This window comes from Symphalangus syndactylus, chromosome 16 (genome assembly GCF_028878055.3).
Source record: "Symphalangus syndactylus isolate Jambi chromosome 16, NHGRI_mSymSyn1-v2.1_pri, whole genome shotgun sequence".
In the NCBI taxonomy this organism is placed as follows: domain Eukaryota; kingdom Metazoa; phylum Chordata; class Mammalia; order Primates; family Hylobatidae; genus Symphalangus; species Symphalangus syndactylus.
In genome coordinates, this window is record NC_072438.2 from 66,970,805 (window position 1) to 66,997,269 (window position 26,465).

General features: G+C 38.7%; 1 protein-coding gene across 4 annotated transcripts in view; it reads right to left on the reverse strand.

Annotated features, from left to right (window-relative positions):
* The window catches only part of WDR70 (WD repeat domain 70), a 394,244-nt gene that overhangs the window by 42,415 nt on the left and 325,364 nt on the right, over nucleotides 1-26,465 (reverse strand). For all 4 annotated transcript variants that reach the window (XM_055246343.2, XM_055246344.2, XM_055246345.2 and 1 more), the window contains 2 exons: nucleotides 25,899-25,983; nucleotides 23,623-23,761 (listed from right to left, as the gene is read on the reverse strand). In XM_055246343.2, coding sequence (XP_055102318.1) covers nucleotides 23,623-23,761; nucleotides 25,899-25,983 — 224 coding nt within the window. The remainder of the gene's footprint in view (nucleotides 1-23,622; nucleotides 23,762-25,898; nucleotides 25,984-26,465) is intronic.

The following is a 26,465-nucleotide window of genomic DNA, read 5'->3' on the forward strand; positions in this document are numbered from 1 at the left end:
CACAGTGTAAACCAAACTCCACCTGGTTTTTCTATGTTTGGTCTACACAGACCTGGGCTCCTTTACATTTCTTCATTTATCAACAGAGATAGGCATAAAGATAATGACCACCAATCCTTTGTTTATATAAATAAAACAGTAATGCATGAAACTTTTTAAATCTGTAACTGCTAGATAAGAAATATATGTAATCAGATCTTGGAAATCATTAAGTATGTAAAACCAAGAAAACACAGGAAAAGCTGAATCTTCCTGTATAGACGAACTACGCAGCATATGTAAAATATTATTTGTCTTACTATAGTACAGATAAAGATGTTTTAAATATCATACTCTTTCATTTAGTCCTTTGGGGGTCTCATAACCCATCCTCCTACAAGACCACTATCTATCGTTTCCAAAAAGGAAAAATACTATCCCAGGATACATTTTAATTATAGAACTTGTTCTTCCCCACACTATATATAATTGTGAAAGTTTGGCCAGAATTCTGACAGAACAGCTGGAAAACTTGTTACCAAAGATCATTCATCAGATTCAGGCTGAGGGAGAAAAACTGTCAGAAAATCCTACAAGACATAAAGTCCTTCACTTGGTCCATCAGTGGGATGTGATATGGTGCTAGGGTTAGACAATGGAGCTCCAGTCATTATTGTATTATTCGTTTACACATTATGAAAAGAATTGTATCATTCTGAACATTTTTAAACATCTACAAATCAAGTTCTCTTTTTTTATATTTTATACAGGAAGTATGTTTCTCCCTAGTGAATAAGTATTACCTAATAATAAGTAAATATAACAATATAATAATAAAATTAAGTATTACCTAGTGGCTGATTCCTTATCGAGCTTTGCCATTCATGGCAATCATGTCTACACAAGTTTAAATACCTATTAAATAAATTTAAATACTTATTAAATAAAATATCAGACTTTTGTGTAGAGAAGGGGAAAAAAAGTTCCTGTTTAATCAAAGGGATACACTGACTATTTCTATTGTTTCAAAGGACTAGAAAAAGAAGCAGAGAAATCTTCATTTGCAAATGCTGGCACTACTAAGGAGTGGATGTTTTTTAATAGAGCTTGTAATGGGTTTAAATGATACCAGGAAATGAATAAACTATTAAACTGGATAAGCCCTCCTTTTGGTCCTCATTTTTTTGCTCGCGAAGTCTAAGGCAGCACGTGATTGGCCTTTCATCTCACATTGTAACTTCCCAAATGAGATCACTGTTAAATAGGTGGTCATAGGAAAAGACGCTTCACTGCAGGGTTTGAATCTGGATTGCTACAGTAAACGTTATTTCAAAGAAGAGAACATAGAATAGAGAATATAAAAAACTGCACATGAATCAAGACTCTGCTAGTTACAAAAAATTAATAAAGTTATTCTTTTAAGAGAGAATGAGGCCAGGCGTGATGGCTCACTCATCACCTTGGGAAACTGAGCTGGGTAGATCACCTGAGATCGGGAGTTTGAGACCAGCCTGGCCAACGTGGTGAAACCCCGTTTCTACTAAGAAGAAAAAAAAAAAAAAAATTAGCCAGGCATGGTGGCATCGCCTGTAGTTCCAGCTATTCAGGAGGCTGCGGCACAAGAATCACTTTGAACCTGGGAGGTGGAGATTGCAGTGAGCTGAGATGACACCACTGCACTCCAGCCTAGGCAACACAGAAAGACTATGATTCAAAAAATAAAAATAAAATTGAAAAAAAAAATTTTTAAGAGATAATAAGGATGAGAAAAACAAAGTGATAAGTACTAGATCACATCTGTATTTGTCCCCTATACTAATGAAGAGTAATGATTAGACTTTTTTTAAATTTTATTATTATTATACTTTAAGTTTTAGGGTACATGTGCACAATGTGCAGGTTTGTTACATATGTATACATGTGCCATGTTGGTGTGCTGCACCCATTAACTTGTCATTTAGCATTAGGTATATCTCCTAATGCTATCGCTCCCCCCTCCCCCCGCCCCACAACAGTCCCCGGAGTGTGATGTTCCCCTTCCTGTGTCCATGTGTTCTCATTGTTCAATTCCCACCAATGAGTGAGAACATGCGGTGTTTGGTTTTTTGTCCTTGCGATAGTTTACTGAGAATGATGATTTCCGGTTTCATCCATGTCCCTAGAAAGGACATGAACTCATCATTTTTTATGGCTGCATAGTATTCCATGGTGTGTATGTGCCACATATTCTAAATCCAGTCTATCATTGTTGGACATTTGGGTTGGTTCCAAGTCTCTGCTATTGTGAATAGTGCTGCGATAAACATACGTGTGCATGTGTCTTTATAGCAGCATGATTGATAGTCCTTTGGGTCCTTTGGGTATATACCCAGTAATGGGATGGCTGGGTCAAATGGTATTTCCAGTTCTAGATCCCTGAGGAATTGCCACACAGACTTCCACAATGGTTGAACTAGTTTACAGTCCCACCAACAGTGTAAAAGTGTCCCTATTTCTCCACATCCTCTCCAGCACCTGTTTCCTGACTTTTTAATGATGGCCATTCTAACTGGTGTGAGATGGTATCTCATTGTGGTTTTGATTTGCATTTCTCTGATGGCCAGTGATGATGAGCATTTTTTCATGTGTTTTTTGGCTGCATAAATGTCTTCTTTTGAGAAGTGTCTGTTCATGTCCTTCGCCCACTTTTTGATAGGGTTGTTTGTCTTTTTCTTGTAAATTTGTTTGAGTTCATTGTAGATTCTGGATATTAGCCCTTTGTCAGATGAGTAGGCTGCGAAAATTTTCTCCCATTTTGTAGGTTGCATGTTCACTCTGATGATAGTTTCTTTTGCTGTGCAGAAGCTCTTTAATTAGATCCCATTTGTCAATCTTGGCTTTTGTTGCCATTGCTTTTGGTGTTTTAGACATGAAGTCTTTGCCCACGCCTATGTCCTGAGGGGTAATGCCTAGGTTTTCTTCTAGGGTTTTTATGGTTTTAGGTCTAACATGTAAGTCTTTAATCCATCTTGAATTAATTTTTGTATAAGGTGTAAGGAAGGGATCCAGTTTCAGCTTTCTACATATGGCTAGCCAGGTTTCCCAGCACCATTTATTAAATAGGGAATCTTTTCCCCATTGCTTGATTTTGTCAGGTTTGTCAAAGATCAGATAGTTGTAGATAAGTGGAATTATTTCTGAGGGCTCTGTTCTGTTCCATTGATCTATATCTCTGTTTTGGTACCAGTACCATGCTGTTTTGGTTACTGTAGCCTTGTAGTATAGTTTGAAATCAGGTAGCGTGATGCCTCCAGCTTTGTTCTTTTGGCTTAGGACTGACTTGGTGATGCGGGCTCTTTTTTGGTTCCATACGAACTTTAAAGTAGTTTTTTCCAATTCTGTGAAGAAAGTCATTGGTAGCTTGATGGGGATGGCATTGAATCTATAAATTACCTTGGGCAGTATGGCCATTTTCACGATATTGATTCTTCCAACCCATGAGCATGGAATGTTCTTCCATTTGTTTGTATCCTCTTTTATTTCATTGAGCAGTGGTTTGTAGTTCTCCTTGAAGAGGTCCTTCATGTCCCTTGTAAATTGGATTCCTAGGTATTTTATTCACTTTGAAGCAATTGTGAATGGGAGTTCACTCATGATTTGACTCTCTGTTTGTCTGTTATTGGTGTATAGGAATGCTTGTGATTTGTGTACATTGATTTTGTATCCTGAGACTTTGCTGAAATTGCTTATCAGCTTAAGGAGATTTTGGGCTGAGGCAATGGGGTTTTCTAGATACACAATCATGTCATCTGCAAATAGGGACAATTTGACTTCCTCTTTTCCTAATTGAACACCCTTTATTTCCTTCTCCTTTCTAATTGCCCTGGCCAGAACTTCCAACACTATGTTGAATAGGAGTGGTGAGAGAAGGCATCCCTGTCTTGTGCCCGTTTTCAAAGGGAATGCTTCCAGTTTTTGCCCATTCAGTATGATATTGGCTGTGGGTTTGTCATAGATAGCTCTTATTATTTTGAGATACGTCCCATCAATACCTAATTTATTGAGAGTTTTTAGCATGAAGCGTTGTTGAATTTTGTCAAAGGCTTTTTCTGCAACTATTGAGATAATCATGTGGTTTTTGTCTTTGGTTCTGTTTATATGCTGGATTACATTTATTGATTTGCGTATGTTGAACCAGCCTTGCATCCCAGGAATGAAGCCCACTTGATCATGGTGGATAAGCTTTTTGATGTGTTGCTGGATTCAGTTTGCCAGTATTTTATTGAGGATTTTTGCATCTATGTTCATCAAGGATATTGGTCTAAAATTCTCTTTTTTTGTTGTGTCTCTGCCCAGCTTTGGTATCAGGATGATGCTGGCGTCATAAAATGAGTTAGGGAGGATTCCCTCTTTTTCTATTGATTGGAATAGTTTCAGAAGGAATCGTACCAGTTCCTCCTTGTACCTCTGGTAGAATTTGGCTGTGAATCCATCTGGTCCTGGACTCTTTTTGGTTGGTAAGCTATTGATTATTGCCTCAATTTCAGAGCCTGTTATTGATCTAGTCAGAGATTCAACTTCTTCCTGGTTTAGTCTTGGAAGGGTATATGTGTCGAGGAATTTATCCATTTCTTCTAGATTTTCTAGTTTATTTGCGTAGAGGTGTTTGTAGTATTCTCTGATGGTAGTTTGTATTTCTGTGGGATCGGTGGTGATATCTCCTTTATCATTTTTTATTGCGTCTATTTGATTCTTCTCTCTTCTTTATTAGTCTTGGTAGCGGTCTATCAATTTTGTTGATCTTTTCAAAAAACCAGCTCCTGGATTAATTTTTTGAAGGGTTTTTTGTGTCTCTATTTCCTTCAGTTCTGCTCTGATTTTAGTTATTTCTTACCTTCTGCTAGCTTTTGAATGTGTTTGCTCTTGCTTTTCTAGTTCTTTTAATTGTGATGTTAGGGTGTCAATTTTGGATCTTTCCTGCTTTCTCTTGTGGGTATTTAGTGCTATAAATTTCCCTCTACACACTGCTTTGAATGTATCCCAGAGATTCTGGTATGTTGTGTCTTTGTTCTCGTTGGTTTCAAAGAACATCTTTCTTTCTGCCTTCATTTCGTTATGTACCCAGTAGTCATTCAGGAGCAGGCTGTTCAGTTTCCATGTAGTTGAGCGGTTTTGAGTGAGTTTCTTAATCCTGAGTTCTAGTTTGATTGCACTGTGGTCTGAGAGACAGTTTGTTATAATTTCTGTTCTTTTACATTTGCTGAGGAGAGCTTTACTTCCAACTATGTGATCAGTTTTGGAATAGATGTGGTGTGGTGCTGAAAACAATGCATATTCTGTTGATTTGGGGTGCAGAGTTCTGTAGATGTCTATTAGGTCCGCTTGGTGCAGAGCTGAGTTCAATTCCTGGGTATCCTTGTTAACTTTCTGTCTCGTTGATCTGTCTAATGTTGACAGTGGGGTGTTAAAGTCTCCCATTATTATTGTGTGGGAGTCTAAGTCCCTTTGTAGGTCACTAAGGACTTGCTTTATGAATCTGGGTGCTCCTGTATTGGGTGCATATATATTTAGGACAGTTAGCTCTTCTTGTTGAATTGATCCCTTTACCATTATGTAATGGCCTTCTTTGTCTCTTTTGATCTTTGTTGGTTTAAAGTCTGTTTTATCAGAGACTAGGATTGCAACCCCTGCCTTTTTTTGTTTTCCATTTGCCTGGGAGATCTTCCTCCATCCTTTTATTTTGAGCCTATGTGTGTCTCTGCACGTGAGATGGGTTTCCTGAATACAGCACACTGATGGGTCTTGACTCTTTATCCAATTTGCCAGTCTGTGTCTCTTAATTGGAGCATTTAGTCCATTTACATTTAAAGTTACTATTGTTATGTGTGAATTTGATCCTGTCATTATGATGTTAGCTAGTTATTTTGCTCGTTAGTTGATGCAGTTTCTTCCTAGCCTCAATGGTCTTTACAATTTGGCATGATTTTGTAGTGGCTGGCACCAGTTGTTCCTTTCCATGTTTAGTGCTTCCTTCAGGAGCTCTTTTAGGGCAGGCCTGGTGGTGACAAAATCTCTCAGCATTTGCTTGTCTGTAAAGTATTTTATTTCTCCTTCACTTATGAAGCTTAGTTTGGCTGGACATGAGATTTTGGGTTGAAAATTCTTTTCTTTAAGAATGTTGAATATTGGTCCCCACTCTCTTCTGTCTTGTAGAGTTTCTGCCGAGAGATCAGCTGTTAGTCTGATGGGCTTCCCTTTGTGGGTAACCCGACCTTTCTCTCTGGCTGCTGTTAACATATTTTCCTTCATTTCAACTTTGGTGAATCTGAGAATTATGTATCTTGGAGTTGCTCTTCTCGAGTAGTATCTTTGTGGTGTTCTCTGTATTTCCTGAATCTGAATGTTGGCCTGCCTTGCTAGATTGGGGAAGTTCTCCTGGATAATATCCTGCAGAGTGTTTTCCAACTTGGTTCCATTCTCCCCATCACTTTCAGGTACACCAATCAGACGTAGATTTGGTCTTTTCACATAGTCCCATATTTCTTGGAGGCTTTGTTCGTTTCTTTTTATTCTTTTTTCTCTAAACTTCCCTTGTCACTTCATTTCATTCATTTCATCTTCCATCACTGATACCCTTTCTTCCAGTTGATCACATCGGCTCCTGAGGCTTCTGCATTCTTCACGTAGTTCTCGAGCCTTGGCTTTCAGCTCCATCAGCTCCTTTAAGCACTTCTCTGTATTGGTTATTCTAGTTATACATTTGTCTAAATTTTTTTCAAAGTTTTTAACTTCTTTGCCTTTGGTTTGAATTTCTTCCTGTAGCTCGGAGTAGTTTGATTGTCTGAAGCCTTCTTCTCTCAACTCGTCAAAGTCATTCTCCGTCCAGCTTTGTTCTGTTGCTGGTGAGGAACTGCGTTCCTTTGGAGGAGGAGAGGTGCTCTGCTTTTTAGAATTTCCAGTTTTTCTGCTCTGTTTTTTCCCCATCTTTGTGGTTTTATCTACTTTTGGTCTTTGAGGATGGTGATGTACAGATGGGTTTTTGGTGTGGATGTCCTTTCTGTGTTTTAGTTTTCATTCTAACAGACAGGACCCTCAGCTGCAGGTCTGTTGGAGTTCGCTAGAGGTCCACTCCAGACCCTGTTTGCCTGGGTATCAGCAGCGGAGGCTGCAGAACAGCAGATTTTCGTGAACCACGAATGCTGCTGCCTGATCATTCCTCTGGAAGTTTTGTCTCAGAGGAGTACCCAGTTGTGTGAGGTGTCAAGATGGCCGAATAGGAACAGCTCCGGTCTACAGCTCCCAGCGTGAACGACGCAGAAGACAGGTGATTTCTACATTTCCATCTGAGGTACCGGGTTCATCTCACTGGGGAGTGCCAGAGAGTGGGCGCAGGACAGTGGGTGCAGCGCACTGTGCGCGAGCCGAAGCAGGGCGAGGCATTGCCTCACTTGGGAAACGCAAGGGGTCAGGGAGTTCCCTTTTCTAGTCAAAGAAAGGAGTGACAGACGGCACCTGGAAAATCAGGTCACTCCCACTCTAATACTGCGCTTTTCCGACGGGCTTAAAAAAACGGCACACCAGGAGATTATACCCTGCACCTGGCTCGGAGGGTCCTACGCCCACAGAGTCTCGCTGATTGCTAGCGCTGCAGTCTGAGATCAAACTGCAAGGCAGCAGCGAGGCTGGGGGAGGGGCGCCCGCCATTGCCCAGGCTTGCTTAGGTAAACAAAGCAGCCAGGAAGCTCGAACTGGGTGGAGCCCACCACAGCTCAAAGAGGCCTGCCTGCCTCTGTAGGCTCCACCTCTGGGGGCAGGGCACAGACAAACAAAAAGACAGCAGTAGCCTCTGCAGACTTAAATGTCCCTGTCTGACAGCTTTGAAGAGATTAGTGGTTCTCCCAGCACGTAGCTGGAGATCTGAGAACGGGCAGACTGCCTCCTCAAGTGGGCCCCTGACCCCTGACCCCCGAGCAGCCTAACTGGGAGGCACCCCCAAGTAGGGGCAGACTGATTAGACTTCTAATAAAATAAAGTGTCAAATTCAAACAACTTTTGCTTCAAAGCACAGAGTATATTTTACAAAATAGATCCAGGAAACATATCATATTCATTAATAATGTAACAACCAAAACAAATTATATTCACTAGAGTTTAAATTACCAGTATTTTAAGCATCTGCAGTAAATCTGTGTTTCCTCTAATGAACCCAAAACCTGACTATTTGCAGTGAATTTGAAAAAAGGATCATCTAAAGTTTTAAAGAAGTAGACAATTAAAATAAATGTGTACTTCTTTTATCAATCCTAAAAGAAAATGTGGCCGGGTGCGGTGGCTCTTGCCTGTAATCCCAACACTTTGGGAGGCCGAGGTGGGTGGATCACAAGGTCAAGAGTTCAAGACCAGCCTGGCCAAGATGGTGAAACTCCGTCTCTACTAAATCTACAAAAATTAGCCAGGCGCTGTGGCAGGTGCCTGTAATCCCAGCTACTCAGAAGGCTGAGGCAGGAGAATCACTTGAACCCAGGCGGCAGAGGTTGCAGTGAGCCGAGATCGTGCCACTGCACTCCAGCCTGGGCGACCAAGTGAGACTCTGTCTCAAAAAAAAAAAGAAAAGAAAAGAAAATACATGCACTGAAATTCCAAATTGATTTTTTATAACTATTAACCAAAAAATAAAAACTTGAGAAGGTTGTAAGGAATAGGCCATTACAGTTAGTCCCAACAAGAATATAATAGAATAAAATGTAATAAAAGGTAAAGCAAAATTAATAAATACATTTTCACCAGGCATCTACTATGTGCCATGTATTACGTTAATAAACATCAGTAATATCATGATGCCCTTACCACCCACATGACACCATCAGCCCTGAGGAGACCCTTACTCCAATTTGGTCACTGGAGAATTTAGAAATGGCTGAGAAGAGAGTATCAAAGACAACAGAGGTGTGGAGAAAACAAGATCCACAAGGAAATGTTAACAAATGAAAAAGAACAAAAGACTAAGTTTGGTTCTCTCAGACAAAGGCAAGACTGAACAGTAACTTTATAATCTTCAAGGAAACAGAGGATGTTAACCAGCTGTTCTCCAACTCCATGAGGACCAGAGCAAAGGATGTAGGCTCTAAACGTGAGAATGTGAGGCTAAAAATAAAGAAAAAAATGATCTGACAGTAAGGGATTTCATACACAGAAATGAACTCTTTAGGAAAGTTGTAAAATCTGTTAAGTCTAATTTTTATACAGGAGAGTTATGTCATAGTGCGCAGGTAGGCAAGAGGAATGAGTTCTGGAAAATAATATTGAGAAACTGGGCCAAGTATGCTTAATACCAATGGCAGCTAATTAAGCAAAAGCCAGTAGCTCTGCCTTGTGGCATAGTTATGTCAAGGGAACATACTGCCCAAGTAAGAGAGGTGACTCATTCTAGGATCAATGACATTATTTTATTTCCTACCATATGAATGTCCCTCCAAATGTGCAGCTAACTTAGAAGCTTCCTCCTAAGCACATCTGCTATAATCTATACTGTTTCATTTTGTTTTTTTCCATCGCCATTGTAGACAGCAGAAACATACTCCATTCAGTCTCTCCCTCTGAATGTTGTTTAAAAACCAGGACAGAAGGCATAGGGTACCTATCTGAGGACTCTGAAAAGCAAACAGTAGTAGGTGGATTTGGGAAGAAGTCCATAATTCAAAGTATCACTCAAGCAGAAGTGAGTTACCACTTCCCCAACTCTAGCCTCCACCAATAATAATAATAAAAAATAAATAAAAACAAAAAATCTATGGCAAACAAAACATCAACATTTTAAATAAAGACGGGATCAGTCCAACTGAGTTTTCCTTTTGCCTTAGGCTGTAATACAGCTTGGCACAGCACTGTTACTGATCCCATTTTTTGTTTAAAAATTTGGTATTTTATTCACCATAGATTTTTTGCATTTTTTATATTGTTGCATTAAAATTTTATTTATCTTGATTACTAAGTGTCTTAGTGCCCCTGTAAACTTTGTGATTGAGGAAAGCATCTCACTTGCCTCACTCTAATCCTGGCCCTGTCTGTGGAAATACTGTCTTCCACGAAACCAGTCCCTGGTGCCAAAAACTTGGGGACTGCTGATTTATATGACATTCTTGAAACTACAACACAATAATGATGGAGAACACATCAGTGAATGCCAGGGCTTAGGAGTTGGGGGTGGAAGAGGGTGTGTGTGTGTGACTATAGAGGGATAGCAAAAAGGAGTTTTTAGAGGGTACTGTTCTGTATACTGATTGTGTTGATAGTGATTACATGAATCTACACATGTGTTAAAAATCACAGAACTGTATGCTTTCTTAAAAAGATCAATTTTACAGTATCATAATTTTTTAAAATAATAAAAAGGAATCAGCACTAAACTAGTTCCTGTCATCTTCCCTACCTAAAAACATGTTAAGATTTGATATCGTAGATATTAACAGTTAAACCACCAAGAAATCTGAGGTATCTTTTCTCTTCACTCTCATGTGCCTACAGATAAACATTCAACTGTATTTTTCAAATCTGAAGAACAACTGCTCTGGAATCTTCATAGTATGATACCTCTAGGTGAATGAGAACCAAGAAGTAATTTAATCAAGTCTTATTGATGCTGGCTTAGTAGGTGAGCCCAGCTGAATTCAAGTTCCCATTTAAATTATATGTGTATGCTGCTTGTTTTAGGAAATTCCCCAAAAAGGGTTTAAGTTTTTCAAGGTGGTCTTGTAGTCCAAATTATGAAGGCAGCAAAAATGCAACATTGTTTTTCACCATATTCCACTGGCATCTCTTTTCTTCAGTGATTAAAGAAAATACTCCTAGAGATAGTAGTACTGAGTGACCACTGCACTTCTTGACAGTAAAACATTGTCCTAATAAGCCATGCTAGAAGTTGGCTCTTGACCCTGGAAAAAAGATAGGGCCAGAGAAAGAAACATGTACTGGCAAATTTACACTAAAACTCCATCATTTTCTACTTATTCCCAGTTTTCCTATCAAATATTCATACATCTTGGGAGACCAAGAAACAACCAGTGCTCTGAGACTCCACCTTTCTGTTCTCAGTGAGCAAGTGCTCCACACACCTATGTTAGGTATACCGTCCTATCACTTGGCTGTGGGCAAATATAATATTTTTATTAAATACAAATATGTTACTCAGGCTCCCTCTAGGATATGCATTGTTTAATCCTCCTAAAAAAAGTGAATTACAGTAAAATTTCATTAAGCTGATATCACGTTATTCAAAATAATACATAATTCAAAGCAAATGCTATTCCCTAGTCAACCAGCTGCCTGATTGCTCCATAATAAAAATCAGATAATGGAAAGCTAGTTAATTCAAAGCCCATTTTTTCCATCTCCTTGTGTTTCACATTAAGGAGGTTTCACTATATTTTAGAAGGCAGATAAATGTCAAATGTAGTCTTTCAAGTTTATTTTCAGTTAGCGTTTGCAGTGCTGATAGCTCAAGTTCTCCCTGTGTAATGCTACTCCTTGTATGACTCTGGGCAGAGACAATGCTTGACTCCTTTATTTCTAGAAACTTATAAGGAGGTGCAATTCTGCCTCAGTTGGGACTTTATATCAGTAAAACATGATTATTCTATTCCCAGTATAAAATGAAAGAACAGATGAGTTCCTCAACTCCTTCAGAGTAAACTTTCACAGGCATAGTATCATTAATTTGTTTGAGGTGAATTCCCAGATCAGCTATATCTACATTCAAATGTAAGAACAAAGATACATTCCAAAGCCAATTCTGAGGACTTCTGGAATATCCATTAATTTGAATTACCTTTCTGCTTCCCTCCCTAAGTACAAATAATGGAGGGCTGACTATAGTCTGAATGGCTGTACGTCCCTTACACATTATAAATTAAGATAAATAGCTAGGTTCATAAAGGGTCTATTATTTCATGGCCCTTTTTATCCATTTAGTCTTCCTCTTCAATCTCTCTGAATTAAAACATCAACATTCTCTCTTAATAAGAACACAAAAACTTTTTTTGTGAAATGAAAAGTGCTAACACATTCATTTCCAGAATATATACTTTTTAAATTTATGTTATGCATAATTACATGCGTAATGTGTAATTATACATAACATATAAAATGTTATGTATAATTTTATGTTATGTAACATTTTATGTTATAACATTTATACCACGCCAGGCCTTTTCAATCAACTTGAAAATGTTAGCACTTTCATTTCCACAATATATACTTTCTCAAACTATAGAGTTAGCCTCTTGAAAACAATGATCATCATAATATTTCAAACTGACAGAAGACAGCAAATACTTCATATTCTGAGTTTTCTTTTTTAGAGAACATGAATGAGGTATGCATATTATACATTTCATTTCTCACAGGAAAGGGATATTCTGAAAAACAAGCCATGATAGAAGGAAGTAAAAATATAAGATAATCCTTGTTCTTTACTATTTAAAAAATGTCCCAAAGAAAATCAAATATTATCTAGAAATCAAAAATGAGGTTTTTTTCTTCCTTAAAAGACCTTTACTATCATATTTCTTATGTTAATATTAGGATTTTCAATCAACTTTATTTTATATACATATATATATACATATATACATATATATACATATATATACATATATACATATATATATACATATATATGCATATATATGTGTATATATATATATATATATTTTTTTTTTTTTGAGACAGAGTCTCACCCTGTCGCCCAGGCTGGAGTGCAGTGGTGCCATCTCGGCTCACCGCAACCTCCACCTCCCATGTTCAAGCTATTCTCCTGCTTCAGCCTACAGAGTAGCTGGGATTACAGGCTCCCACCACCACACCTGGCTGATTTTTGTAGTTTTAGTAGAGACAAGGTTCATCATGTTGGCCAGGCTGGTCTTGAACTCCTAACCTCAGGTGATCCACCTGCCTTGGCCTCCCAAAGTGCTGGGATTACAGGCATGAGCCGTCATGCCAGGCCTTTTCAATCAACTTTAAAATGTCCAGGGCATACCAGTTGAAAATACCAAAGCATATTTCCTTTTCTGTCGCTTCAGAGGCCATATGCTAGATGTTATAGCAGTGTTGTCAAAAATAAAGGTTTAGTTTTTTAATTCTTATCCTCATTTTGTTCAGTCAGTATTTACAAAACTAGAGGTCTCTCACCAAAGTACCTAAGCAAAAACAAATTAGAAAAGAAGTTAGGCTCAGGTGTAAAATTTCTGAGTTTTTTCCTTTCCTCTTTTTCCCTCTTTACCCATGGGAATGCCAGCTATCTCTGAAATTACTGCCAAAAGCAAATGAGGTGCAGAGACCAAGAAACAATATCAGGTTAAAACAACCTGATTAACCATGCTCAAGTTAAAAAATATAAATGGTAATATACTGGTACAATTGCATAAACCATGTCCCTTGGTTTATACTAGTTAAAAAGAAAATTCTATTAGTCATTTCACAATAAATTATCATTTGATGAAAAACTACCAAGTTAATAATATTGTTATTTCAGAATATTTCCCTAAATACTGGCTCTTAAGAAAAGCTTAAAATTTAATAATTTCATCTAAATAAAATTAATTTTAAAAATTGACATGTCATCACCAAGTTGTATTTTATCCATTCTTTCTTTCCTGTGCTTTTATTGTATAAAACAGAGTAATGGAAGCCCTTTACATAATACATAAAAAGCATAAGGTGCTGTCTTACCAAAATCAAAAGTGAATTTGTAAACTCAAGATTCAAGTTATATTCTGGAATTCATCTTAAAAAAGAGGCCAAGCATACTATTCAAATCCCAAAGAATTAAATAACAAATGGGGGGGGAGAGAGAGAGAGAGTGTGTGTATTAGTCCGTTCTCACACTGCTAATAAAGATATACCCTAGACAGAGTAATTTATAAAGGAAAGAGGTTTAATTGACTCGCAGTTCCACATGGCTGGGGAGGCCTTACAATCATGCTGGAAGGTGAAGGAGGGGCAAAGGCACGTCTTACATGGTGGCAGGCAAGAGAGCAGGTGCAGGGGAACTCCCCTTTATAAAACCATCAGATCTCATGAGACTTATTCACTATCACAAGAACAGCACGGAAAAGACCCATCCCCATGATTCAATTACATCCCACCAGGTCCTTCCCACAGCACAAGAGGAGCTACAATTCAAGATGAGATTTGGGTGGGGACATAAACAAATCAGTGTATAATTTGAGGAAATGCAATGAGACTACAAGGGAAATCTCTAAAAATTTTAGCAGAATTGTAAAATGTGTGCAAACACCATATGGTGAAATAGCAAATGTTAAAGAAACATACACCATCTCCTAGCAAACAGACTTGAGAATCTCTACACTGAATAGAGAAAGGAAATTTTTCAAAGAATATGACAATGCAGAGAACAGAATTAAAACAAGTTTTGGGTTTTTAAAAAACTTTGTTTCAAAAATAATCATAGAAAATGCCCTTGCTATATCTTTAAGAAGCTATGTTTTTGTGAAGATAGTTTTTAGTTAAAAGGAATAATTGCATAGATTGTTAACATCTTCTGACTGAAAACAATGTTTGGCTCCACATACATATACTGAGCCTGGTGTCCTAGAATATAAGTACGTAGGGATTTATTCTGTTTTAGAAGAGGGCGTGGGAAGAGCGTAACCAATTATATGTGTCCAGTAAATGAACACATCTAGGATAGACATAATGCCATCACTGTCTGTGCCTTAGTCAAACAAGTACACTACTAGCTGCTGATATTAAGAATATGAGATGCGGTGGAGCCAAGATGGCGGAATAGGAACAGCTCCGGTCTCCAGCTCCCAGCCCCAGCGACACAGAAGACTGGTGATTTCTGCATTTCTGCTTGAGGTACCGGTTTCATCTCACTAGGGAGTGCCTAACAGCGGGTGCAGGACAGTCGGTGAAGCGCACTGTGCACGAGCCGAAGCAGGGCGAGACATTGCCTCACTCGGGAAGCGCAAGGGGTCAGGGAGTTCCCTTTCCTAGTCAAAGAAAGAGGAAAGAGACGGCACCTGGAATATCGGGTCAGTCCCATCCTAATACTGCGCTTTTCCAACGGGCCTGGAAAACGGCACACTAGGAGATTGTGTCCCACACCTGGCTCGGAGGATCCTAAGCCCATGGAGTCTCGCTGATTGCTAGCACAGCAGTCTGAGATCAAGCTGCAAGGCGGCAGCGAGGCTGGGGGAGGGGCGCCCGCCATTGCCCAGGCTTGCTTAGGTAAACAAAGCAGCCAGGAAGCTCGAACTGGGTGGAGCCCACCACAGCTCAAGGAGGCCTGCCTGCCTCTGTAGGCTCCACCTCTGGGGGCAGGACACAGACAAACAAAAACCCAGCAAGAACCTCCACAGACTTAAATGTCCCTGTCTGACTGACAGCTTTGAAGAGAGTAGTGGTTCTCCCAGCACGCAGCTGGAGTTCTGAGAACGGACAGACTGCCTCCTAAAGTGGGTCCCTCACCCCTGAGCAGCCTAACTGGGAGGCACCCCCCCAGTAGGGACAGACTGACACCTCATTCAACCGGGTACTCCTCTGAGACAAAACTTTCAGAGAAACTATCAGAAAGCTGAATTTGTGGTCTCACGAAAATCCGCTGTTCTGCAGCCACCGCTGCTGACACCCAGCCAAACAGGGTCTGGAGTGGACCTCTAGTAAACTCCAACAGACCTGCAGCTGAGGGTCCTGTCTGGTAGAAGGAAAACTAACAAACAGAAAGGACATCCACACCAAATATCCATCTGTACATCACCATCATCAAAGACAAAAAGTAGATAAAACCACAAAGATGGGGAAAAAACAGACCAAAAAAACTGGAAACTCTAAAAAACAGAGCACCTCTCCTCCTCCAAAGGAACACAGTTCCTCACCAGCAACGGAACAAAGCTGGATGGAGGATGACTTTGATGAGTTGAGAGAAGAAGGCTTCAGACGATCAAACTACTCTGAGCTACGAGAGGAAATTCAAAACAATAGCAAAGAAGTTAAAAACTTTGAAAAAAAATTACAAGAATGGAAAACTAGAATAACCAATGGAGAGAAGGGCTTCAAGGAGCTGATGGAGCTGAAAGCCAAGTTTCGAGAACTACGCGAAGATTGCAGAAGCCTCAGTAGCAGATGCGATCAACTGTAAGAAAGGGTATCGCTGATGGAAGATGAAATGAATGAAATGAAGAGAGAAGGAAAGTTTAGAGAAAAAAGAATAAAAAGAAATGAACAAAGCCTCCAAGAAATTTGGGACTATGTGAAAAGACCAAACCTACGTCTGATTGGTGTACCTGAAAATGATGGGGAGAATGGAACCAAGTTGGAAAACACTCTGCAAGATATTATCCAGGAGAACTTCCCCAATCTAGCAAGGCAGGCCAGCATTCAGATTCAGGAAATACAGAGAACGCCACAAAGATACTCCTCGAGAAGGGCAACTCCAAGACACATAATTGTCAGATTCACCAAAGTTGAAATGAAGGAAAAAATGTTAAGGGCAGCCAGAGAGAAAGGTCGGGTTACCCACAAAGGGAAGCCCATCAGACTAACAGCTGATCTCTCAGCAGAAACTCTACAAGCCAGAAGAGAGTGGGGGCCGATATTCAACATTCTTAAACAAAAGAATTTTCAACCCAGAATTTCCTATCCCGCCAAACTAAGCTTCATAAGTGAAGGAGAAATAAAATACTTTACAGACAAGCAAACGCTGAGTGATTTTGTCACCACCAGGCCTGCCCTAAAAGAGCTCCTGAAGGAAGCACTAAACATGGAAAGGAACAACCGGTACCAGCCACTGCAAAAACATGCCAAACTGTAAAGACCATCAAGGCTAGGAAGAAACTATAGCATCTAATGAGCAAAATAACCAACTAACATCATAATGACAGGATCAGATTCACGCATAACAATATTAACGTTAAATGTAAATGGGCTAAATGCTCCAATCAAAAGACACAGACTGGCAAACTGGATAAGGAGTCAGGACCCATCAGTGTGCTGTATTCAGGAAACCCATCTCACGTGCAGAGACACACATAGACTCAAAATAAAGGGATGGAGGAAGATCTATCAAGCAACTGGAAAACAAAAAAAGGCAGGGGTTGCAATCCTAGTCTCTGATAAAATAGACTTTAAACCAACAAAGATCAAAAGAGAGAAAGAAGGCCATTACATAATGGTAAAGGGATCAATTCAACAAGAAGAGCTAACTATCCTAAATATATATGCACCCAACACAGGAGCACCCAGATTCATAAAGCAAGTCCTCAGTGACCTACAAAGGGACTTAAACTCCCATACAATAATAATGGGAGATTTTAACACCCCACTGTCAGCATTAGACAGATCAACGAGACAGAAAGTTAACAAGGATATCCAGGAATTGAACTCAGCTCTACATAAAGTGGACCTAATAGACATCTACAGAACTCTCCACCCCAAGTCAACAGAATATACATTTTTTTCAGCACCACACCACACCTATTCCAAAATTGACCACATAGTTGGAAGTAAAGCTCTCCTCAGCAAATGTAAAAGAACAGAAATTATAACAAACTGTCTCTCAGACCACAGTGCAATCAAACTAGAACTCAGGATTAAGAAACTCACTCAAAACCGCTCAACTACATGGAAACTGAACAACCTGCTCCTGAATGACTATTGGGTACATAATGAAATGAAGGCAGAAATAAAGATGTTCTTTGAAACCAATGAGAACAAAGACACAACATACCAGAATCTCTGGGACACGTTCAAAGCAGTGTGTAGAGGGAAATTTATAGCACTAAATGCCCACAAGAGAAAGCAGGAAAGATCCAAAATTCACACCCTAACATCACAATTAAAAGAACTAGAAAAGCAAGAGCAAACACATTCAGAAGCTAGCAGAAGGCTAGAAATAACTAAAATCAGAGCAGAACTGAAGGAAATAGAGACACAAAAAACCCTTCAAAAAATTAATGAATCCAGGAGCTGGTTTTTTGAAAAGATCAACAAAATTGATGGACCGCTAGCAAGACTAATAAAGAAGAAAAGAGAGAAGAATCAAATAGATGCAATAAAAAACGAAAAAGGGGATATCACCACCGATCCCACAGAAATACAATCTACCATCAGAGAATACTACAAACACCTCTATGCAAATAAACTAGAAAATCTAGAAGAAATGGATAAATTCCTCGACAAATACACCCTCCCAAGACTAAACCAGGAAGAAGTTGAATCTCTGAATAGACCAATAACAGGTTCTGAAATTGTGGCAATAATCAATAGCTTACCAACCAAAAAGAGGCCAGGACCTGATGGATTCACAGCTGAATTCTACCAGAGGTACAAGGAGGAACTGGTACCATTCCTTCTGAAACTATTCCAATCGATAGAAAAAGAGGGAATCCTCCCTAACACATTTTACGAAGCCAGCATCATCCTGATACCAAAACCTGGCAGAGACATAACCAAAAAAGAGAATTTCAGATCAATATCCTTGATGAACATTGATGCAAAAATCCTCAATAAAATACTGGCAAACTGAATCCAGCAGCACATCAAAAAGCTTATCCACCATGATCAAGTGGGCTTCATCCTTGGGATGCAAGGCTGGTTCAACATACGCAAATCAATAAATGTAATCCAGCATATAAACAGAACCAAAGACAAAAACCACATGATTATCTCAATAGATGCAGAAAAGGCCTTTGACAAAATTCAACAACCCTTCATGCTAAAAACTCTCAATAAATTAGGTATTGATGGGACGTATCTCAAAATAATAAGAGCTATCTACGACAAACCCACAGCCAATATCATACTGAATGGGCAAAAACTGGAAGCATTCCCTCTGAAAACTGGCACAAGGCAGGGATGCCCTCTCTCACCTCTCCTATTCAACATAGTGCTGGAAGTTCTGGCCAGGGCAATCAGGCAAGAGAAGGAAATAAAGGGTATTCAGTTAGGAAAAGAGGAAGTCAAATTGTCCCTGTTTGCAGATGATATGATTGTATATCTAGAAAACCCCATTGTCTCAGCCCAAAATCTCCTTAAGCTGATTAGCAACTTCAGCAAAGTCTCAGGATACAAAATTAATGTACAAAAATCACAAGCATTCTTGTACACCAATAACAGACAAACAGAGAGCCAAATCATGAGTGAACTCCCATTCACAATTGCTTCAAAGAGAATAAAATACCTAGGAATCCAACTTACAAGGGATGTGAAGGACCTCTTCAAGGAGAACTACAAACCACTGCTCAATGAAATAAAAGAGGATACAAACAAATGGAAGAACATTCCATGCTCATGGGTTGGAAGAATCAATATCGTGAAAATGGCCATACTGCCCAAGGTAATTTATAGATTCAATGCCATCCCCATCAAGCTACCAGTGACTTTCTTCACAGAATTGGAAAAAACTACTTTAAAGTTCATATGGAACCAAAAAAGAGCCCGCATCGCCAAGTCAATCCTAAGCCAAAAGAACAAAGCTGGAGGCATCACGCTACCTGACTTTAAACTATACTACAAGGCTACAGTAGCCAAAACAGCATGGTACTGGTACCACAACAGAGACATAGATCAATGGAACAGAACAGAGCCCTCAGAAATTATGCCACATAGCTACAACTATCTGATCTTTGACAAACCTGACAAAAACAAGAAATGGGGAAAGGATTCCCTATTTAATAAATGGTGCTGGGAAAACTGGCTAGCCATATGTAGAAAGCTGAAACTGGATCCCTTCCTTACACCTTATACAAAAATTAATTCAAGATGGATTAAAGACTTATATGTTAGACCTAAAACCATTAAAATCCTACAAGAAAACCTAGGCAATACCATTCAGGACATAGGCGTGGGCAAGGACTTCATGTCTAAAACACCAAAAGCAATGGCAACAAAAGCCAAAATCGACAAATGGGATCTCATTAAACTAAAGAGCTTCTGCACAGCAAAAGAAACTATCATCAGAGTGAACAGGCAACCTACAGAATGGGAGAAAATTTTTGCAATCTACTCATCTGACAAAGGGCTAATATCCAGAATCTACAATGAACTCAAACAAATTTACAAGAAAAAAACAAACAACCCCATCAAAAAGTGGGCAGAGGACATGAACAGACACTTCTCAAAAGAAGACATTTATGCAGCCAAAAAGCACATGAAGAAATGCTCATCATCACTGGCCATCAGAGAAATGCAAATCAAAACCACAGTGAGATACCATCTCACACCAGTTAAAATGGCCATCATTAAAAAATCTGGAAACAACAGGTGCTGGAGAGGATGTGGAGAAATAGGAACACTTTTACACTGTTGGTGGGACTGTAAACTAGTTCAACCACTGTGGAAGTCAGTGTGGCGATTCCTCAGGGATCTCGAACTAGAAATACCGTTTGACCCAGCCATCCCATTACTGGGTATATACCCAAAGGACTATAAATCATGCTGCTATAAAGACACATGCACACGTATGTTTATTGCGGCACTATTCACAATAGCAAAGAGTTGGAACCAACCCAAATGTCCAACAATGATAGACTGGATTAAGAAAATGTGGCACATATACACCATGGAATACTATGCAGCCATAAAAAATGATGAGTTCGTGTCCTTTGTAGGGACATGGATGAAACTGGAAAACATCATTCTCAGTAAGCTATCGCAAGGACAAAAAGCAAACACCGCATGTTCTCACTCATAGGTGGGAATTGAATAATGAGAACTCATGGACACAGGAAGGGGAACATCACACTCCGGGGACTGTTGTGGGGTGGGGGGAGGGGGGAGGGACAGCATTAGGAGATACACCTAATGCTAAATGACGAGTTAATGGGTGCAGGAAATCAACATGGCACATGGATACATATGTAACAAACCTGCACATTGTGCACATGTACCCTAAAACCCTAAAGTATAATAAAAAAAAAAAAAAAGAATATGAGATGCTGCCTTTTATGCAAATTAAAACTCAACACAGTTAAGTTCCTTACTACCTTGGAGTGTGGTATTTCCAACACAAAATTATAAAAGAGGTGTCTTTTGGCTCTTCTAGCAAAGTGTCCACCTTTTATTCATTCCAAGAAATGTATTTTTTTTTTTACATTCCAAGAAGACATAAAACTTGGGACAACAGGTCAAAGGGACTGTTAAAAGCCCCTTTATTTAACATAGCATTCTAATATATAAACAGAAAAATGATGCTGTTTGATGTTAACAATAAGCCCTCCCCCTCACTAAATCAACAATTGAATAGGACTCCTTGGGGTGTGTGGTTTTGTTCCTATTTGAAGTTCTCTCTTCACCCATCTATTAAAATGGATCTCATAATTTGTCTTCCAACTTTTCTCAGATGATTCAATATTGTATGCTCTATTTATTTATGAAATTTCTCCTTTCTTAGCTTCTTTTCATTTGCTCGTCTCTTAAATGATGACATTTCTTAGGGCTCATTTTTCTATCCTTTATTCCCTTACCTTAATCAAACTCATCAGCAATCAACATTTCAGCTATGCACTATAAATGTTTTTACCAAAACTGTCTCTTCTTTCTCTTACGCACCAAACTTATTAAACCATCTGCATACTGAGTATCTCTACACAGAATTCCTGTAGGTATTTCAAGCTCAACATATCAAGAACAGAATTCACTGTCCTTCTTCCAAAATCTGCTTTATTTTATCTCTATGTATTTTTATATCAATGAACATTCACCCAGTCTCCCAAATTATAAATTTCTGGCTTCATCTACACAGAATCACCAAATCTTATAAAACTAAACCTTGTATTTCAACAAGAATTAACCATTTCAAAACTTAGATCTGAATGTGTCTTCCTCTGCTTTAAAAAAAATAAAAAGACACAAGATAGTCATCTTCTAATTGTATACAAGAGCAGTTTTACCTTTCTAACTCTAGATATCTCTCTCCTGCCTCACTCTCCAAAGACACATTTAGTCGAAGATTTACACATGATCTACAATATGCCTTACTTGCACTTCCCAAGTATCTCTCTCACTCATTCAATTAATATTAAGAGCTATCTCTATGTGCCAGGCACTGTTCAAAGCATCGAGGATACTGCAGTGAACAAAAAGTTTCTGCCCTGTGTGACTTACATCCTAGTAGAAGAAGACAGACAAAACCAAACAAATATACAATATATGAGGCAGTGGTAAGTACTATGGAGAAAAAGATCTACCTATAAAAGTAACACAGAGAGCAAAAATGTATCACATTATGAGACACTGATTTTTCCAGCAAACAGTATGTTCTTCCTATAAACTACAGAAGCCCAGCATGTCTTTAAAAGTGTAATCATATGTCTACATCCCTTAATTTATTTACAGTTCAACTTAAGCTACAATTTAAAAATACATCAAGTGTGATACTGAAATGTATAGTCATTTAGAGGCACAGTAGAACAGAGCTTATTTCTGGAACAACCAATTACAATAATTTTACTTTCTGAGATGAAAGTTGATAGATTCAATTGTTTTCTTTGATTCTAGTGTTTTAGTTGGCTCCTAATGCACCCAGAAAAAGCATTGTGAGTGCTGGCACATTTCAAATTATGTCATGAGATTAGAATCTATTAAACATAAGTACTCATCTATAATTAATCTCATTGATATTTCACTTCTACTGTAATACTCTATAGTGTGGTTTTACATACAGAACCTGCAAATTAAGACTTCATAGTAATACTAGAACATTAGAGACAGGAGTTTTTTGCTGGTAATTTAAAAACAGTTGTTCAATTGTCTGAGTCACTTAAGTGCATAATATGTCTCAACTGTTTACAAAGAGCTGAAACAACTGGAAAAACCTACATAAGAGCACTGTTTAAGATATAGGATATTACTAAAAGATTTGACAATAAGCCAAAGAAAATTTACACAGACATTAATTGGCCTGTTTAATACTCAGAAAATTACAATGATTTGCTTTACCATGTGAATAATAATATACAGTTTAAAGGAATTCAAATTTTCCTCTGGGAATTTTCATTCTTATTGTATTACATGTGGCTCCAGTCTCAGTCTCAGGACATGAACAAATGAATGAATGAACGAGTGAATGCTGGTGTTTTAGTGTTCATATAAATCTGTAAAGAAAACTAATGTTTTTTTTTTTTTAAGGTGACGAAGTTAAATCTGAAATGTTTTAAACTTCCAAATAACTAAATAGCAATTAAGTTCAGTGCAAGCTGAGCCTGACTTTAATGACTACAACCCACACCAGCAGAGTTCTGTCAAAGTTTTCATGGTTTCGGGAACAATGTTAAACTTCGTCACTTCTTAACCTTTCACTTCTGTCGACAATCCCTAGGATCCTCACAAACATGCCCATTGTGGGATGCTCCTTTCTGTATCTTAAATGATGATCATCTTCTTCACTCCTCAATTTGGTTGGCAGGGAGGGAAACCCAACTGAATTCCTACTAAAGTGTAGGCCCATAGGAAATATTGGGTTGTGGAAAGGGATAGGGTAGCTCAGCCGTCAACAACATACTGATAACTCCTACGCTGGAGTGAAAAGCAGCTATCACCGTGCTCTCAAGGCCAGGGCTTATATTCTACTTAACAAACAAAACCAAAAGATGGGTAAGAGGCAAACTTTATGTATTCTCAAGGCTGAGGAGAAAAGAATATACGTACCGCATCTGTGATGTCTATTTCATACACCCTTTGGAAAGTCCTACGCTCAAAGAAAACAAGTTTGCCGCTGCCACATCCTCTTTGAATAGATGTACCAGTGACTATGAGCTTATCATCTGGACTGAAACAGCAGTCAGTCCTACAGAAAAAAAGAGTTTATGAGTATAAGCTTATGACCTCCACAATAGTCCAGCAATAATTAGTGAATTAAATAAAATATAAACATCTCTGTAATAAGAGCTAACTCCTATATAGGGCTTATGAGTCAAGCACTTTCATTAATTTGTTTAATCGTCACAATAATCCTATGCGGTAGTTATTATCCACATTTTACTGATGAGGGAACTGAAGAAAATAATTTAATTACACCTTGCACACGGCAACAAAAGTAAGTAGCACAGCTGGGATTCAAACTTAGGCAGTCAGACTCCAGAATCTCTGCTTTTTAACTTCTACACTGTAATTTTTTTAAGGTAAAGGAAGTATAAAAAAAACTCAATATAGACATTAAGAGTGTCTACAGACAGATATATATATGACTAATGTCTAAGTAATGATTATTTTGGCCATTTTAAAAACTATTTTCACTAACACCACTACTATCACCCCCAAATAATTTGAGTTATGTCAAGTTGAGCACCATGAAATGAGCCACAGGTTGCATTGCTGGAACCCAATTGATGGCTATGATTCCAAGGCTCTTATTGTTAGCAGTCTGGCCATCTGATTGTGACTAATCTAAGACATGACCCAAAGAAGTTATATAGTCAGCATTACTTGTAGCAGGTATAGTAGCTCAAAAAATTACCATCAGAAGTTATATAGTTAGCATTACTTGTAGCAGGTATAATAGCTCAAAAAATTATCATCAGCTATAAACTCATGTTTGTTTGAACATAAAATGCTATGGGCAGCAGACATGTTAGAGTTAGTACTGCATTATCATACAGCTTTCATACAGCTTCCTTCATTTGACACTTCCATTATCTTCATGCTCTTCTCTGTTGATCATTATTTCATTTCTACCAAAATAGAACAATTTGCCTAGGCACCAACTATAGGACTTAGAGGTCAAGTTTTGCCTCAGCTGCTTCAAGAAAACCTTTAAAAGTTTCAGGTGCCAATTTAGTAGATTGGAGATAACAGTGTTCAGCTACCCAGAGCAAGACAGTCTGAACAAGTGAAGGATGCTGAATTACTGATTTGGATGATTAAAAAAATGAGAAAATGAGCTGTACTATAAATGCTCAGTAAATATTAAAAACTGCTTTGAAGGTATTAGAGCTCAATTTTTTTTTTTTTTTTTTTTTTTTTTTTGAGATGGAGTCTCGCTCTGTCCCCCAGGCTGGAGTGCAGTGGTGCAATCTTGGCTCACTGCAAGCTCCGCCTCCCAGGTTCACGCCATTCTCCTGCCTCAGCCTCCCGAGTAGCTGGGACTACAGGTGCCCGCCACCACACCCGGCTAATTTTTTGTATTTTTAGTAGAGACGGGGTTTCACCATTGTTAGCCACGATGGTCTCGATCTCCTGACCTTGTGATCTGCCTGCCTCAGCCTCCCAAAGTGCTAGGATTACAGGCGTGAGCCACCATGCCTGGCTGACTAGAGCTCAAATTTTTAAAAACCACAAATTTTAAAAGGCCTACCTTGTCATGTGTACAATATTAAAAGAACAATTGGATCTCTTAAAATATATTTTACTACTCCAAGACTTGTGCGTGCATACAATACACACAAACATATGAATAAATCAAGTACAAAATTTCTTTTTTTTTTATTTTTATTTTTTTTTGACGGAGTCTCGCTCTGTCGCCCAGGCTGGAGTGCAGTGGCACAATCTCGGCTCACTGCGAGCTCCGCCTCCCGGGTTCACGCCATTCTCCTGCCTCAGCCTCTCCGAGTAGCTGGGACTACAGGCGCCCGCCACCACGCCCGGCTAATTTTTTGTATTTTTAGTAGAGACGGGGTTTCACCGTGGTCTCGATCTCCTGACCTCATGATCCGCCTGCCTCAGCCTCCCAAAGTGCTGGGATTATAAGCGTGAGCCACCGCGCCCGGCCTCAAATACATAATTTTAACTTCAAAAAAGTTTTTGAAGTCTGAGGAATGTGCAAAATAAAAAATATATATATATTTTTCAAAAAACAGATTTTGATCACTCTGTCAAGTCTGTTTTCCAGAAGATCTAAAAGACGTATGATATAAATTAACATTAAAGTAAAAGTACTTCTTTTCCATTCTTCTACGCTGATCAAATATTTAAAATATGCTACTTACATTGGGAACATGGTAGGAAGACCCGAGGCTGAAAAAAGTGGCTTATTAAATTGTCGGATGTCCCATAATTTTAACGAATCGTCACCTGACAGAGGAATGAGGGGAAAAAAAAAGACAGAAAAGTGAATTGTGCAAAAAGAACTCGCTCCCAGTTTAGAGTCTGCTAAACTTAATGTATAACTGTAAGGAAGAAAGGGAACGGGAAGGGGAGAAAGAGAGAAGAAAGAAAGAAAGGAAGAAATAAACTAGATTCACACAAGCATGTTTTACTTTTTTAACCGTTCAGAGAGCTTAAAAGCAGTAGTCGCAAGAACAGTTGAAAGCTATTTGATAATGAACTGGGCTTCTAGAAATTACTTTCCAGATAGATGTAGCATCTGCAACCTAGAAGGAACCCTGGAGAATCTACTCTAAAGTATGATATTAGAGCAGATGGTAGTTCCCCTGTGGTGTATTTGAGCATACGTTACTTCTTGAGAAGATTTTAATTTAACAACTATCAGGACTGAAAATAGTTCAATTCACAACAGATTCCTTTTCCCACTGGTGTATGGGTAAAGCTATCCA